Source organism: Convolutriloba macropyga, chromosome 4 (assembly GCF_964194025.1).
Source record: "Convolutriloba macropyga chromosome 4, txConMacr16.3, whole genome shotgun sequence".
Classification (NCBI taxonomy): Eukaryota; Metazoa; Xenacoelomorpha; order Acoela; family Convolutidae; genus Convolutriloba; species Convolutriloba macropyga.
The window spans coordinates 66585285-66601696 of NC_134471.1; the positions used below are offsets into that span (position 1 = coordinate 66585285).

At 36.5% G+C, this 16412-nt stretch overlaps 1 protein-coding gene across 1 annotated transcript in view; it reads right to left on the reverse strand.

The window, feature by feature from the left end:
* Window positions 1-16412, reverse strand: part of LOC142338138 (phospholipid-transporting ATPase ABCA3-like) — a 52069-nt gene that overhangs the window by 14473 nt on the left and 21184 nt on the right. Inside the window, exons 4-6 of the mRNA XM_075387772.1 lie at window positions 11041-11136; window positions 4538-4711; window positions 1812-2143 (exon numbers count right to left, since the gene is read on the reverse strand). Of these exons, the coding sequence (XP_075243887.1) occupies window positions 1812-2143; window positions 4538-4711; window positions 11041-11136 (602 nt within the window). The remainder of the gene's footprint in view (window positions 1-1811; window positions 2144-4537; window positions 4712-11040; window positions 11137-16412) is intronic.

Consider the following 16412-nt stretch of genomic DNA (forward strand, 5'->3'; position numbering starts at 1 on the left):
GGCATATTCAAAGCGGTTTTTAGTTTAAACTTTTTTTTTCTCAGTTGAAGAAGTTCATATTGTTTCGTTTTTGTTAACTTGTAATAGTAAGTTTTGAAACACTTTTGGCTATCTGAAGCAATTAATACAATTTTAGATTCACTTTTGTCCTATCTTTTACCATTTTGCCAGTTCGGAAGTGTTTTGGCATCTTTTTATTTTTCTTCAATTATCTTAACAGCAGCGGGGGAATTTTGTGTTTCAAATTAGTTTACATGACTCTTTTAGTTTGCTTTTCATGTAATCGATGTTATATTTGAGTTTTCTCAGTTAAAGATAATGCAGTAAGAAGTATTTTAAGCAACTTTTGGCCGATTGTTCCCTGTTTTTCGTTTATGCCTGTTTCTGCAAATGTTGCCGTTCTTGCTACAGTTTTTCGTGTCCATCGTGTTTCACTTTAGGGCTATATATACTTTTGCTTCTATTATCTCACATTGAAGGCTGGACAAGGAACTTTACAATAAAATAATTGATAAATTTTTATTCTATATTTGTCGTTTAAATTGCTTTCACCAGGTGTTTGTTGGGTGAATGACTGAGCAGAATAAATAAAAAGATTTTTTCACCATAATAAGGTTTGTGTAAATAGCGACTAAGAATTTTTTGGATAATTATTTTTGAATTTTTTTAAAGAATAGAATTTTGGTTGACTTCGCCCTCCATTTCTTTTCTTTTTCTTGAGATCTGAACAGGAATTGTTTTAATTTGGTTTTCTGTATATTGTTACTTGTTGAAGGAATGGAAAAAAATCGTGTCGCAAAATCTTGTGCCAATGGTGGTTTTCTAGTCGCAGCTTTGGAAATCAATTTTTATCCAATGCTTTATCAGATTTGATGTTAAACATTTTTCAAATTCTACTTTTCCTGTTATTGTTTGAAAATTATTGAGGTAATTATGAAGGAGATTCACTGCGTCAGTTAGGTTCTTCAATTTTCTACGTCGAGTCATTTCCGGAATACTTGCTTTTCTTAAGTTCTCTTCACACATTTTGATTATTTTTGAAGTAGTGGTTTTGGTCACGCCAAAACAGGTAGCAAGTGGGAGCTGAAAAAGGAAGCAGAACAGTGAGCAATAAAGCGCGTGGTTTTTTTGCGTGATTTTATTCATATTAATTTAAAAGCAGAGTGAGAAAACAGTGTTTGGACAAAAATTCGTATTCTCGATTGTAATTTTTTGTTCATATGCGGCAATTTAACATTGCTTTTACTGTTTTGATTGCGTTTCTTTCTAAATGGTTTTCCTGGTCCATTCATTGTCCATTCTAGGTCTTATTTTTTGCTTTGTCGACGAAAATTTTTTTGAATTGAAGGTCAGGGCTTGTCTGGATAAATTTTTAATTCAGCGAAGAATTCTTAATCCCGTGGAAAAATGTACTAGCAGTTTTACAAATCAGGTTGGTCTTGGGTATTAAATTTCTAAACCAGTATGTTCTTAAAAATTAGAACCAAAAACATCTCTGAAAGGACACGCCTCAAACAAGGTGGTATAAATTAAAGTTGATAGAATAGATCCGATTTTGAAACCCGAACCTCTTGCCAGGCCAACTTCAGCACTGGGCAAGTCTTAATACAAGTCTCATTTCAGTACTGATTAAGAGCTGTGATCAAGTTACCTTTTCAAAACCACTCAATATTTTTTTGAAAAATTAGATTTGACTTGTAAGGTAGTTTAGACTTGTAGTTAGACTTGAGCAGCACTGAAAACCAAAAAAACTTTTATTTAGTTGCATCCAGTACTGATAAAGTCCCAGAGTTTGTTCCGGGCAATCAAACACTTTGTGCCTGCCGCAGCTCATTTTCGGCTTGAAGCACTATCTGCTCGAGTGATGCTGTATTCACACTGTACTCGTCAAGCATCCTCTCATTCGTCATCCTGCTCAGCTGAGCGAACAGCTCACTTTGCCTAACCGAATTCTTTGGAATACTGAAGATCATGTGTCTGTAGAGACCAGCTGAAAATTTGCGCTGCAGTTGAGATGAAGGAAACAAATCTTGGAATGTCGCTTCATCGAAAGCTGGTTGCTCGTAAGCGGGTGGGGGTACGAAACTGGGCCCGGCAGTTCCGGCAAAAATGTCAGTATGCTCAACCGTTTGCTGTGACTCGTCTTGAAAAAAAAACAAAGGAGTTAATTCTAGCGCACATATCGAAGCAAGCTCAAACATCGGCACCGTCTTTATAGCCTAAAGCATTTTAAAGCAGCATTGCACAGGTTGAGGTGCCATCCGGAAGTGACCTCTGATCAGACCATCCCAGTCCTAAGTAACCTCTGATTAGACTAAAGTGCACTCGAAGCACCGTGTGCGCCCGACCATCGTTCAGACGACTGCGCGCTTAAGATTACCTGAACCCAGACCAAAAATGCATCTGATCAGACCATTTTCTAAACATCTTCCAGACCAACTCCAGACCATCGTCCAGACGATTGTGCGGTTAAGATGACCTCTGATCAGACTATCCCCAGGCCAAATAAGCAAATGATCAGACCAATTTCTCCACTTCTTCGCTTATTAAATTTTTAAACATAGAAATTTTATAGGGTCAAAGAGTTGAACCAAATTGATATCCCAGACTTACAGTAGTATGTAGGTTGTAAATCAATCAGAATGGTCTGCCTGACGTTCCTTCAAAAAAATTTTGTATTTAACTCACAAATATCGACTTATTCGCATATTATATTTTCTAAAATAAAGAAATTTTATCGGGTCAACGAATTTTTTAAAGTAAACCGAAATGATATCCCAGAATACCAGTATTATTTAGGTTGCAAAAGTATGGTCTGCCTGACGTTCCTGGGAAAAAATTCATTTTTCACTCGCAAATATCAACTTAGTCGCTTATATTTTCAAAAACATAGAAATTGTATCGGGTCAAGGAGTTGTTTAAAGTAAACAAAACTGTTATCCTAGACTACCAGTAGTATGTAGGTTGGAAAAAATCAGAATCGTCTCCCTAACGTTCCTTTGGAAAAAAGATCGAAGGTCGTATTTCATTCGGAAACATCAGTAATTCAGCTATATTACATAATTTTTTGTTTTGTTTTGTTTGGTTTTAATTGGGGAGAGTCTTTGGCGCGGATTTTTACTGACTACTCTGACTCAATTCTCCTATAGCTGTTTGTTTGTAACTCCGCCCTAGCCGGTCACCATTCCGGATGAGAAAGGATGAGGAAAACACCACTAGAAAATACAGAAAAATCTCAGAAATTGGTTTTTTCAATCAACTTGAGATATTATTCCAACATTATATTATTATTACCATACTATCATCGCGAAATCTTGCGGTCAAAAGACCATCCCCAGACTGAATCTGGTCATACGACTGTGTGCTCGGAAAGGGGCCTATGATCAGACGATTACCATCCGGAACAGACCTCTGACCATACCATCCCCAGAACGAAGTGACTTCTGATCTTACTGAAATGGGCTCAAAAGTGACCCCTGATCAGACTGTCCCAGACAGAAATGACCTCTGATCACACTCAGCTTGAAATGCGCTTGAAATGCGTTTTATCTGCCTACCTGACATGCGCTTGAAATAGTCTGATCAGCTAACGGTTTTCACTATGACCGAATTTCTTTAATTTTGCTATAATACATTCATTTCATTAAAAAAATGATGTTTTCGGTATTAAATTAATCTAATGAAAAGACCATATTAAAATATAATATACTATAATATTGATAATGAAAAGAAAAGCCAACTGCTGAGAAAAATTTTATTTAGCCTTAGTGCATATTTCGGTCTCAATGGTTGAACGTGGACAGCTTTCCATAAAAAACGTCGTATTCTACAGTTAATCAAAATTTCCTCTTAAGGGACCTGTATTTTCTATCAGCTACACCGCTTTGGTTCTGATCAAAGCCATCAGATTCTAGATGTGCCTCTGATCAAAATGCTGGTTTTTATTGCCTTTTGGCAGAGCCAACATCTCTCGGTAAAAAAACCAAAAATCAAAAGAAAAAATATGATCAGACCCAATTGCACTCAAAATTTTCTCTGATCAGACTAATGTACGCTTGAATCCGCCTCTGATCAGACCAACTCAGAAGGAAATGACCTCTGATCAGACCATTCCCATCCGGAAGTGACTTCTGATCAGACCATACCTAGACCGAAGTGACCTGTGATTATACTTAAGTGCGCTCGATCCAAATCCTAGACCCTGTAATTTTGGTCTGGGAACACACCGTGTGCGTTGGACTTGGTCTGATCAGAGGTCACTTCTGGATGGGTGGGTAACATGTGATTACTCAAGTTTTATCTGCCTACGTGAGACTTTGAAATTTTGAAAAATTACTGAGACTTATGAGTTGCAACTATGATAACTTTAGAAATTAAGTGCCCGCCATATAAAGTCATCAATTTCTTCAAGTTTGCAAATTATTCTGATTTAAACACTAAGGTTAAATATCCACATGCTTTCAAATAAGAATAAAATAAGAATTTCTCTATAGCACCGTACCCAAAAGTTGTACTTTTTCGATAGTTCAAGTCTGACCTGCTGAAAATTGCTCTTGATTTCCATTCTCTGGTTGTTGTTCACCGATTTCGTTCACTTTGACAGTGACAGTGACGCATTTCCCGTGTTCTGCCTTCAGTGCCTGAGAAGTGCCCTCGAAAAACTGGGATCCCTTAGTCAGTATACAGAATGTGTCAGCTGAGCTCTCCCATTCTGAAAAATCTGCAGAATCCACTGGCTCATTTATTAGATCTGTTCTGTTTCTGCCCACAAGTGATTTTAGTCGACACCCACTTAAAAATTATGAGTCTTTATGTAATAGGTCACTATGTTAAGATACAGCACGAGAGCCTGCTTACCCGTACAGGTCGATGGTAAAGCTAAATAGCAACCAAAAAGTATTTAACCAGTGTAAAGACTCTTTTTTTGGTTTTTTTTTTTTGGGGGGGGGGGGGGGGGGGGTGGGCAATACTCGATTCATATCCGAATTCTTGGTGTAGACTTTGTGGAAGAAGGAAGAAACCTATTGAAGCTATAAAATATAAGCTCTCAACTTTTTGGAGCTGAAATTATGTATGATTTGTGCTGACCACCAATGAAAACTATACTATGCAGCGGAAAAATCCAGTCTAATTATCCAGTGAACGTGTTGTCAAACAATGAATTTATGTCAGAGTTGCGTTGAAAATTCACCACTTTAAGCAATAGGTTGTATTACTGTTTCTTTTTTTGTTTTTTTCAGTGAGTCTTACCTTTTTGTTCCATGTTTTTTTGTATTGGACCAGACCTAATCATTTTATATACAATCGAAATAATTAAATAATTACAATGGCTGGTTCATGTAATTAAATTTTTTGGACAGCAAAAATAAAGGCTGTAGGTACGTCGCAAAACTTAACAATCGAAACGAAAGCTGCAATTAGCCTAAATGATATCTGGCCGAGTTTTTATATTTTACTTCAAAACAAATTCATATCATTACGCCGCAGAGGTATACCCAAATCGGCACGGGCAGATATGCCCGATGCGTGTATCTCGTGTTCGTTTTTACCATGTTATACATTGAAGGTGGAACAATATTGCAGAAAATAGCTACTTTAGCAGAAACTGGCAAAATGGAAGGGAAATTAGCCCGTGTTCGCAAAAGTGTCCTAATCCTAGCCGCGAAATACAAGCACAAATTTTATAACCTATTTTTCGCACGGCTTGCATCACGCATCAGCTCCTCTTATGTATCAATTTTTGCAAGCAATGTAGCTCGATTTTGCATATAATCAGCAATTAAGCCTTATTTAATTACTATTTAATTAATTAAGCCTAACTTAATACTACTAGTAGTACTTTAATACTACTTTATTACTACTTATAGTATTTTATGGCTACTTAATACTTCTTATTAGTACTAATTATTACTACTTATTAAAATAGACCAGTCCCACATTGATATACAAAGCCTTTGATGTGCGAGGGATTTTTCAGAAAAAAATCAGTTTTTGTGGTTGCATGTATATAAATCACTTTAAAGCTTTGAAAGCTTCAATTAAATCTATTAAAGTGCTTTTTACAAAGTATTAAACCACTTTTCCATGCTCAAAATGCGCGCCTTTAATTAGTCGCTGAGATAGTTTTAATGCGAATAATAGATACCTAAATTGAGCGGAAACGTGCTACAAGACTTGTAACCTACTTTTCGTTCCGAATGTTCTTTTATTTCGCAAAAATGGCGGAACCCCTTTTGCGAAAAATAAGATACAAAGGATGTCTCCTAATTTCTTTCATTGTATGTATCTGATTCTCGAGCCAATTTTACTAAGGTGGAAATTTTGGGGTAAACCTCTGCGTCATAATGAAGCTAAAGTTCCTTGGAAAAAATTTTATTGTTAAGTGCTAGATTAAAACTTGTATTCTTAATACTTTATGACTGTAGAATTTTGTATTTTTGTCGGTAGAAGGCTTCTGGCTGGGGACTCGCTAGTGCGCAAAACTCTATCAAAGTTCCGACAGATTTGTTTGGTTCCTCTTGTTGTTGAGCCTCACTCCGTAAAATTGAATTAATTTTCAAAAATTGTGAAATCAGCAACCAATAAAGATAAACCCAGAAACAGTAATAGGATAACTTCAACAATGAAAAAGTAATTTTTCTATCAAAACTAACCACACACTATTTGATCCACAATAAATTAAACCAGTTAAACAAATCTATGTACAACTAACCAAAACTCATTCAATTGACTTCCTAACCCCAATAATGATACTAACTTCTGCCTCTCTGTAGCTCTCCTACTGGCCAGAAACTTATAATTTTTGCAACAAATGATTTTGGTCACCTCTGCAGTTACAATCAGTGCGACCAGTCAACTATAGTTCACAAAGAACTCACCAAAATTAATTAAATTTGGTTTCACTGAGAACCATCTGCTCCACTTGAGCGTTCTCTCTCCTGCTTGTTCTCGCGTCCGTTCGCGTTTGTCTGACAAATGATGATTTTTCTTATGCCAAAGGTTACTCAACCTTATCTGATTTCATCCGCGATAAGTAACGTATCATTTTATTTCGAACAGTTTGAACTAGGGTATAATGGCATTGGTTGGCGTAGAAGGTCAGTCAAAAGATGCAACTTACCGCATGTAAGAATCTGCTCAAGATTACCGGAGTTGCGAGGTTTAATTTGTTTGCTAATTTTAGGAATTATCTAAAAATGATATGCCCAACATTGTTTCATGCTCAACAATACTGAATCAATTAAATGCTTGCTCTTTTACATTAGTTCCCAATTCTCGATGTTTGTGAATTATCCTACGGCTGACTTTGCCTCACATTATGATGCAGCAATGTCTGTTTTAAAATAACTTTAAACAATTTTTTTTACGATTGCGATGATTTAAAGAAATGGACGAGGAAAACTCAATTATTCCTACTCCTTTTCCGTGTACGGTATTTGTCACTGTTAATACATTAACACTGAATGATACAAAAATTGAATGAAATTGGGAAACAAAAGGGAAATTAAATAGATTTGGTTTCCTAACCAGACAGTTGTTTTTTTAATGACATTTAAAATTTTTCAAGGAGTCACCAGTTAAAAATTGAGGCCAGTTAGCCTCGTGGAAGCTCAGTTATGAAGATTTGAGTGTGAGGGGTCACTAAAATTTAGACATTTGATTTTGTTGCAAACTATCCTTGGGTTCCTCTCTGCGCTTCGGAAAGAGCTTAGCCATGGAAGGAGTTCTAATGAATAATTTGTGAACAAATCTCAATTAATAAACTTAGTTCGTAACTCATTTTTTCGACTGAAATCCCTCTTCAAACTTTTTGACCTTTTGATTTTTCAAATACTTTTGTTGCTTCTTTTTCTTGACATTTTCGATTTATTCCACTGTAATTTTATCAAAATTATAGTAATGTTATTTTTTCCTAACACAAGTTTAAATTAGACACTTCGACTTTAAAAATTTTCACCTGATATACTTAACTGACCAAAATAATTCGAAAAAAAGAACTCCAACAATTATTTGCATTATCTCCTAAATTTTACCCTGGATTTCTTTTGCAAAAACCAAATTAACTCTCGAAAAATCATTCCAATGGTTGCCCTGAATGCTTGCCTGCCAATTTTTTGATCTAAAACTCTACTTCTATAATAACAAACAACCAAAATTTCCTTTCAGTTTCTTTTAATTTCAATTCTTTATGCAGTCAACAGCCTCAAGGATTTATTTGATACTGTCGTGGCGCCTAGCATGTCTGGTAATTCTGCATAAAATTCAAAACCCTTGCAGAATTATATCTTTAAAAAATTAATTTTTAATTATAAAAATATATTTTGCGACCTTTCGCAAAAGAAAAATAATTGGTAAATCTGATTTCTTTTCCCATACAGTCTGCTTCAATTTTCCCTGCCATATGCTTGGCAAAAAAGTTTCCTTCACTTTTAGCTTGTTTCCTCTTCTTGTTGTTGGTTATCATCAGCTCGCAAACAAACAATTTTCTAACTAATTCCTTGGAGAAATACTTCGAAGCAGAATTTAAGTTTTTCCTTTCTCTTTTCTTCCTCTGTTTTTTGCTAGATGAACCATTTTACAATTCCTGGAAACTAAAATAATCCTATCAACGTGTGGTTATTTACAAGGAACACATAGTCATTATTTTTCATACTAACTGGGCATTTAGTACTTCAATTTAAGTGTTTTTGGGAAGAATTCCGAACAAGAATCACTGGTTTTCTCTAAGTCTCTTCTTCTTTTTTCTGCTATTATCAAAGTGCATTAATTGCATACAATAACCTCTGTACCTCATTCTTTGTTTTTCTGACAATTTTATGACTTTGCAAAGCAAGTTCCGCTTTTTGGTTTTTTTAATATATTAATTGGATTTCACTCCAACAAGTTGGTTCTGATTATTCACTCAGCAAATATACTCTAGGTTAGATCCCAAATTTTACAAACTAATTAGTCTTTCAAAAGGTTCAATGTAAGTTTCAACTTGCTTTTATTAGCCAATTCTACCATCACTAAAGCAAGTGTTTATTTTAAGGATTTTTTTTACAAATTATGTTTTCTCATTTTCTGCCAATTTTCTCTGCTGTTAACAGCTCTTGTGGAAAGAAGTGACAATTTCGGGTAAGAATACTGGGGAAAAGTGCAGATTGTGCAGCATTGATTAGATGGGAGAAAACAGCTCCTTCCTGTTCTGAAATTTTTTTGATTTTATTCCAGGATCCTGTTTGATTTCACACTCTCCATACTCGATTTCTTAGTAACATCCCTTTATGAAACCAAAAAAATCATACATGATGCCTGCAAGTTTTCATATATGACCCCAGTATAAGGTTAAAAAAATCATCGATAAACCATTCCCCGGGCCGAAGAATTTGGCCGAAACTATGTAAGATCAGCGGCAACTAGCGTTGACAAGTTGGAAAATACACCGCAAATTTCTTACATAATTTTGCGTTGATTGCGTTGAATTTAAAGACAAAAACCAACGCAAAGATATGTAAGGAATGGTGATGAATTTTCCAACTTGTCAACGCTAGTTGCCGCTGATCTTACATATTTAACGTAGAATTTAGCGTAGATCTTACATAACTAGCGTTGAATTTAGCGTAGATCTTACATAATTAGCGCTGAAATTAGCGTAGATCTTACATATTTTTGCGTTGAATTTAGCGTTGATCTTACAAAAAATCAAAGCGTTCACTTGAACTATTAACCTCCAATTGCGTATGGGACTCGAACTACTGACCTCCAACTGCGTATGGGACTCGAACTACCATTGTGCCACAATACTTTGGTTTCCTTGAGAGCCGCAATACTTATAAAGCGTAGATCTTACATATTCAGCGTTGAATTTAGCGTAGATCTTACACGTTTCGCGTTGAATTTAGCCGAGATCTTACATAAATTTAACGTATTCAACGCATTTACCATGTGAGGCGTACTGGGAAAAATTTAATTTTTTTTAACGTTTGGAAAAAAATTTCAATTCCTAAAATGGTCTCAAATGGTTTTTGCACCGCAAGAGAGCACTCAAAGATTATTTTTTGCTGACTTCATTTTTCTCACTTCTGCAGTATAGGGGCCGAAACAGTAAAAAAAATCGAAAAATTTGAAATGGTAAAATGGTCTGAATTGGATTTTGTGACCTCATGTTTTTCACCTTTGCAATATAGGGTTCGAAACAGTGAAAAAAAATGATTTTACAAATAAAAAAAACGCAATTTTGCGATGAACTCTTGCGTAGATCTTACATATTTAGCGTTGAATTTTAGCGTAGATCTTACATAAACTCAACCCATAATTCAACGCATTCAACGCCAATCTTACATGTTTTGCGTTGAATTTTGGCGTAGATGTTACATACTTAGCGTTGAATTTTAGCGTAGATCTTATACAATTTCAACGCAAAATTTGTAAGATTGGCGTTTAATGCGTTGAATTTGTGTAAGATCTACGCTAAAATTCAACGCGAAATATGTAACATCTATGCCAAAATTAAACGCAAAACATGTAAGATTGGCGTTGAATGCGTTGAATTATGCGTTGATTTTATGTAAGATCTACGCAAATTTCAACGCTAAATATGTAAGATCTACGATAAAATTCAACGCTAATTATGTAAGATCTACGCAAAAAAATCAACGCAAAATATGTAAGATTGGCGTTGAATGCGTTGAATTTATGTAAGATCCACGCTAAATTCAACGCAAAATATGTAAGATATACGCTAAAATTCAACGATAAACATGTAAGATCTACGCCAAAATTCAACGCAAAATTATGTAAGATTGGCGTTGAATGCGTTGAATTTATGTAAGATATACGCTCAAGCGTAGATCTTACATAAATTTAACGCATTCAACGCCAATCTTACTAAATTTTGCGTTTTTTAGCGTTGACACCTGGGCCCGGGTCATGAAGCGCAAGAATCAATGCTGAAGAAATGTGTATGGTCCTTGTATGAGATCAAAGAGCTCATATATGTTTCTAGTCTGAAGTTCAAGAAGGCTACACGATCGGTGACCCGGGCTAATATTAGCCTACCTTCGATCTTGCGAGAACTGATGATGATTGTTGATCCCCGTTGTTTGGCAGCCTTGATCAGTTTGTCAAACTTGTCTCGCGTCGCTGGATCCATGCCTAAATAAAAACTACCTGTTGAGTGTTCGAGAGGAGATTAGTCACACCTGAATCGAGGTCTCAACGTACTGCAAGGCGAAGCCAATGAAATAAATCTCTTATGTTTGCAAAAAAAATATATTTGATGTAGTCTAGGGAGTTGTTTATAACCAATAGTCAAATCCACTCCTCGAATGATTTCAAAAATCTTTTGAGAATGCTTGATCAAAAAAGGTTATATCAAAACCAATTCCTGCATGTGAAGGTTTTGTTGTATACGTGGCAGCCGCAACACCACGGGAAAGCAACTGGATGTGCGAAAACGAGGTCTAACCATCCTTGGGTCGACTCCGAAAGCCTGTTCTTCTACCATATGAAATGTACAATGTATCACATTTCCCCCTGTCAAAATTATCAAAGATACAGTTATTTTATATCAGAAAAATAATAAACATGTACTGGTTAATATAAATAATAAAATATGTGTTTTGATTCAAATGTTTTAATCAGAGTCTGAATCCGTAGCACATTCGGCCTCTCTCACTGTCATAATTGTTTCTTCATAATTGGGAGAAACATAGTATTGTGTAGGATAGGGCACATCTGGTGAACATGTTCCTAACTGAATATTTGTTTCCGGACCTTCCGGATTTTGCTCAGTGGTTTCCTTAATCGTGGAGATAAAACTTTTGCTCTCAATCTATTTCTTTTTAAATAATCGACGTTTTTTCTGACGGTATGGGACTCTTTTCGCTGTGACAGTCGAAGGGCATGTTTGAGTCGAGTTCATTGATTCGTCGGACTCAGTAACTGAGGGCGATGTGCGTTGCCTTTTGCTTGTTGATTTCTGGTTGGTGTTGGTTGTGGTCTGTTTTTTTTCGGTCTTTGAGAGGGCTGTGTAATGATTGGCTCAATTTTATAGATGTATATTGAGTAGGTTTTTGTTGCGGCGCGGGTGCACATACATAAATTTTGGCATCATTGACATTCGTACTTGCAGCGCTCTCAGCACATTCGAATGGACAGCGGAAACGCAGATCGAATCATCCGTAAATCGGCGATGTTTTATTTTCTTGCCGCCCTCTATCTTTCTTCTGGCATCTCGAGCGTGTTTTTGTATCAGATCCTCGATTGTTTTCACTGTGGGTGCCTTTGGCCTTCGGTTCACATACTCTTTGAGATCTGTTAGCCGTTCAGCTTCCATCCCGAATTTGGCCGAGTCCGATTTACGTAGAGTAACTTCACGTTCTGCCGGATCTTTAATTATCGATGTTTAACTGCCTGTTTCGACCACTGACGATCCAGGAGCAAGAAAATCGTACAACGACTTTTAAGATTTTTTTTTGGAGATTTTTTTTGCGAGCTTTAGGAATAGGGAAGCCTCAGTCCAGGGTACAGGTAGTCCTATCTGTAGATGTTGTAAGACTCGTCATTCTTGTGCGGCTCATTTTTACGTCTTTTTAAAGCATCTTGAGTGAAACTGTTGGGTCTGTGCTCGAATTCAAGGTCAATTCGGTTTGCCTACCAGAGGTCCCCAGGAGTGGGCTCGTCACATCGAACATTTTCTAAATCTAATTATTTAATTTAAATTGGTCAATATGTCAGAGTATTTGGGTTTGATTATGTAGTTATATCGCTAAGAGGAGAAATAGGTTTGCGTCCAAAAAGCTTCAAATGGGAAAGATTGATTGTCATTTGGCGACATATTCGTCGTTGGTAGATTATCGAATTTATTGAAGCCTTTAAATGAAATTGAATTCGCTCCGCGGTTTTTTTGCACGCTAAACGGCTTTTAATTGTTTCAATTAGCCTCTCTACTAAACCAATTGCTCTTTGGTCGTGAATTGGAGCTTGAATGATCTGTATATTTTTTTGATTGCAAAAAGATTTACTTTGCTGACCGATTTGACACTTAGCTTGATCTATTTTTATTGTGCGAGGTACGTCATGTTATAATACATAATCTTGAGGATACTTTGGAACATTCTGTCCGTTTGCTCTATCGAGTACTCCGGCCGATAAAAATTTTGAAAAACGGTCTATACATGCAAGCAAATATACCTCTTGGTCTTTCTCGTTGTAAATAGAACCGCCAATAGGACCAAAAATCGACTTGATTTTCTTCATAAGGAACTTTACAAAACTTTAAAGGTGCCCATTTGCTAGAAGGAATACTAGAATTTAAATTTTTACCAATTTTCACACATGCGTTTCCCGTTGCCATTTTGGACAGCAAATCAAGATGTATATAAATATCCACCATGCGTGGATAGTTATGTCGGTCACGCCACAGCTTCCTGGATGCGATGCCTGTATGGCTTCTATGTAGGCATCTTTCACCGATTTTGGTATTGCAAACTTCTCATCTACAAATACACTTCCGTTTGAGTTAGCCTCTCTACTGGACCATTTGCTCTGTGGTCGTGAATTGGAGCTTCGATGAGCTGTATATTATTTTGATTGCAAAAAAATTTATTTTGCTGACCCATTTGACACTCAAAGTGATCTATTTTTAATGAGCGAGTCACCATGTTATAATACATAATCTTGAAGATACGTTAGGACACTCTGTCCGTTTGCTCTATCGAATACTTCGGCCGATAGAACTTTTGAAAAACGGTCTAAAGATGAAAGCAAATTTATTTCTTGGTTTTTCTGGCTGTAAATGGAACCGCCAATCGGACCGAAAATCTATCTGATTTTTTTTATTAAGGAACCCTCCAAAACTTTAAAGGTGCCCATTTGCTAGAAGGAATAATAGACTTTAAATTTTCACCATTTTTCACACATGGGTTTCCCGTTGCCATTTTGGACAGCAAATCACGACGTATATATATATATATATATATATATATATATATATATATATAAATATGTCCACCATGCGTGGATAAATATGTCGGTCACGCCACAGCTTCCTGGATGCGATGCGTGTATGGCTTCTATGTAGGCATCTTTCATCGAGTTTGGTATTGCATTCTTCTCATCTACACAGACACATCCGTTTTTCAAATGAAGAACTTTATAGTGACTGTTGTTATAGGGCGAGATTTGTCAACAGCTTTCCTCGTTATCAGAGTTAATACAGTCGCAGATTTCCTTCAATATGGCATCTTTTGTAGTCAAAGTGGCCATCATGGTACAAGAAAAGATCTTAGAGAGTGCGAAATGGAAGGATTCCGTGTAGAAGTCAGCTGTGTGTGTAGGTGTTTTCATGACGGTTGTTGTATCGGTGCAAGGTGTGAAGGTTTTTGTAGCTGTTTGTGGGGCGTTCGAAGGCCTGCATCGCCAGCGAATATAACCTTTCATTATGTTGCTTGGCGAATATTGTGGAGCGTTTTGTTGTCGGTGTCTGACATCATGTGAACGGATTGATATGTTTTGGCAATCTTTTAAAAATTAGTATTAGATGGAGGCAACTGATTTGGAGAGCTATTAGAGGCAAAAATCAGGTTTGGAATGTTTGTTGTGTTGGTGAGGGTTGTAGAATTAGATTGATTGGAACCTAATTAGCTATTTATGATGTCATTATTGCTGTTTTTGAAATATTCGTGCTTTTGCGCCGCGAATATATCCCATATTTTGTCGCTGGTATTTAAATTAATTGTGTTTGATTTACATGCTTCTTTTCGCTCCAAGAACCCTGTATAACTTTGGGTGTTTACATGAAAGCGTTTCGCGCTAATTTGGTTACGTCTAATTTAGCAACAATGAATTGCTCATCATAAGTTGATTTGTTAGCGGCTTCTTATTGCGGATCGCGCGATATATATTCCACCAAACCCATTTTCGAGCTGGGAAAGCGACTATTTTATGAGACCACTATTATATAAGACGATATTTTGAGACGACTATTATTTGACTTGTTTGCTCTCTCTCTTCACGCATGATAAAAAGTAAAGCTCGATGATCACTAATAACGTTACAAGATGGACCGTAATGATTATATTTAAAGTGGTCTATTGACCAAACTACGCCTACTAGCTCAAGTTCGGTAATAATATAGTTTTCTTCAACTTTGATGAGGATACGGGAGGCAAATGCGACAGTTTGACAGCCATCATGGGTGCGTTGTTCTAAAGCGGATCCGAGACCTTTTCTTGAGGCGTCACTTTTTGTACGTGTCTCTAGATTTGGGTTAAAGTTTTTACTTTCGTTAGATTCAGCTATTTTTGCTTTAGTTTGATTGAAATGCTTCCCATCTTCGTCGGTACAGAATAACTTTGAGTTCTTCTTTATTAATGGTCGTAGGGGGTGGCAAAGCAAAAAAAAATATGGTATAAATTTTCCCAGATGATGAACCCATAAATGATCTCAACTTTTTTTTATTTGAAGGTGAATTGAGATGTTGAATTGTAGCTGTTTTTCTGCTAATGGTGTTGTTCGATTGGGTGAATTGGTTGCCGAGCAATTCAATTTGTGTTTTTTCTTAAATTGATCCTTAGTTTCTCGGCATCCATTTTTCTAAGACACTTTTGTACAAATTGTAGGTGATCTTCGATTTTTCCTCTGCGTTTAATTAGGATAGGGACAAAAAACGAGAAAGTATTGATGAGTCCTGTTAAAATGCAGTCAAAAGTCCTTTTGAAATTCCGCTAGCATATCTGCTAAGCTATGAAATTCAGGTCTGAAACGTTATGAGCCAGTCATATCACCGCTTAGTATATTAGAGTTACAATGGGGTGCCGTATCAGCGTGTACATTTAGCTGGCTATAAGCGTATTGTAAATCCAGCGTAGTAAAATACGCTCTCTCTTTCGGCGGTTTCGTTACCCTCTTGATGCTAGGCACGCGAAATTTCTTTGGGTTTCGTTGAATTCTGCTTGCTTTCATCCAGTTTTTTACATTTTGACAGTACTATTCATTTTGACTTGATTTCGTGTGATATTCGTAAAATCATCAACATAGCCATAACCGTAGGTGGTTGGGGGTAAAGTCTCGGACAAATCATTGACAAAGATAAGAAAAAACCGAGATCCGGAGACGGAGATCTGAGACACTTGACTGATAACTTCGCTTGGCGTGGAGAAGCCTCCATTTACCTTAACGATTTGTTGTCTTTCGCTTAATTATGAGGCTACCAATCTCAGGAGTTTTCCACCAATGCCCCAAGATTTCGGTCTATTTGTCAGCGTGTCCTGTGGTACCAAGTCGAAAGCACTTGCGATGTCGAGTTACAAAAACACTAGTTTTTTTCGGTTCATCATTAATGTAAGAGTATATCTTGTCCAGGAACAGTAGTAATTGATTTTAGCAGAAACCAAATAGCTTTTTTGGCTTGATTCATTGGCCTGTAA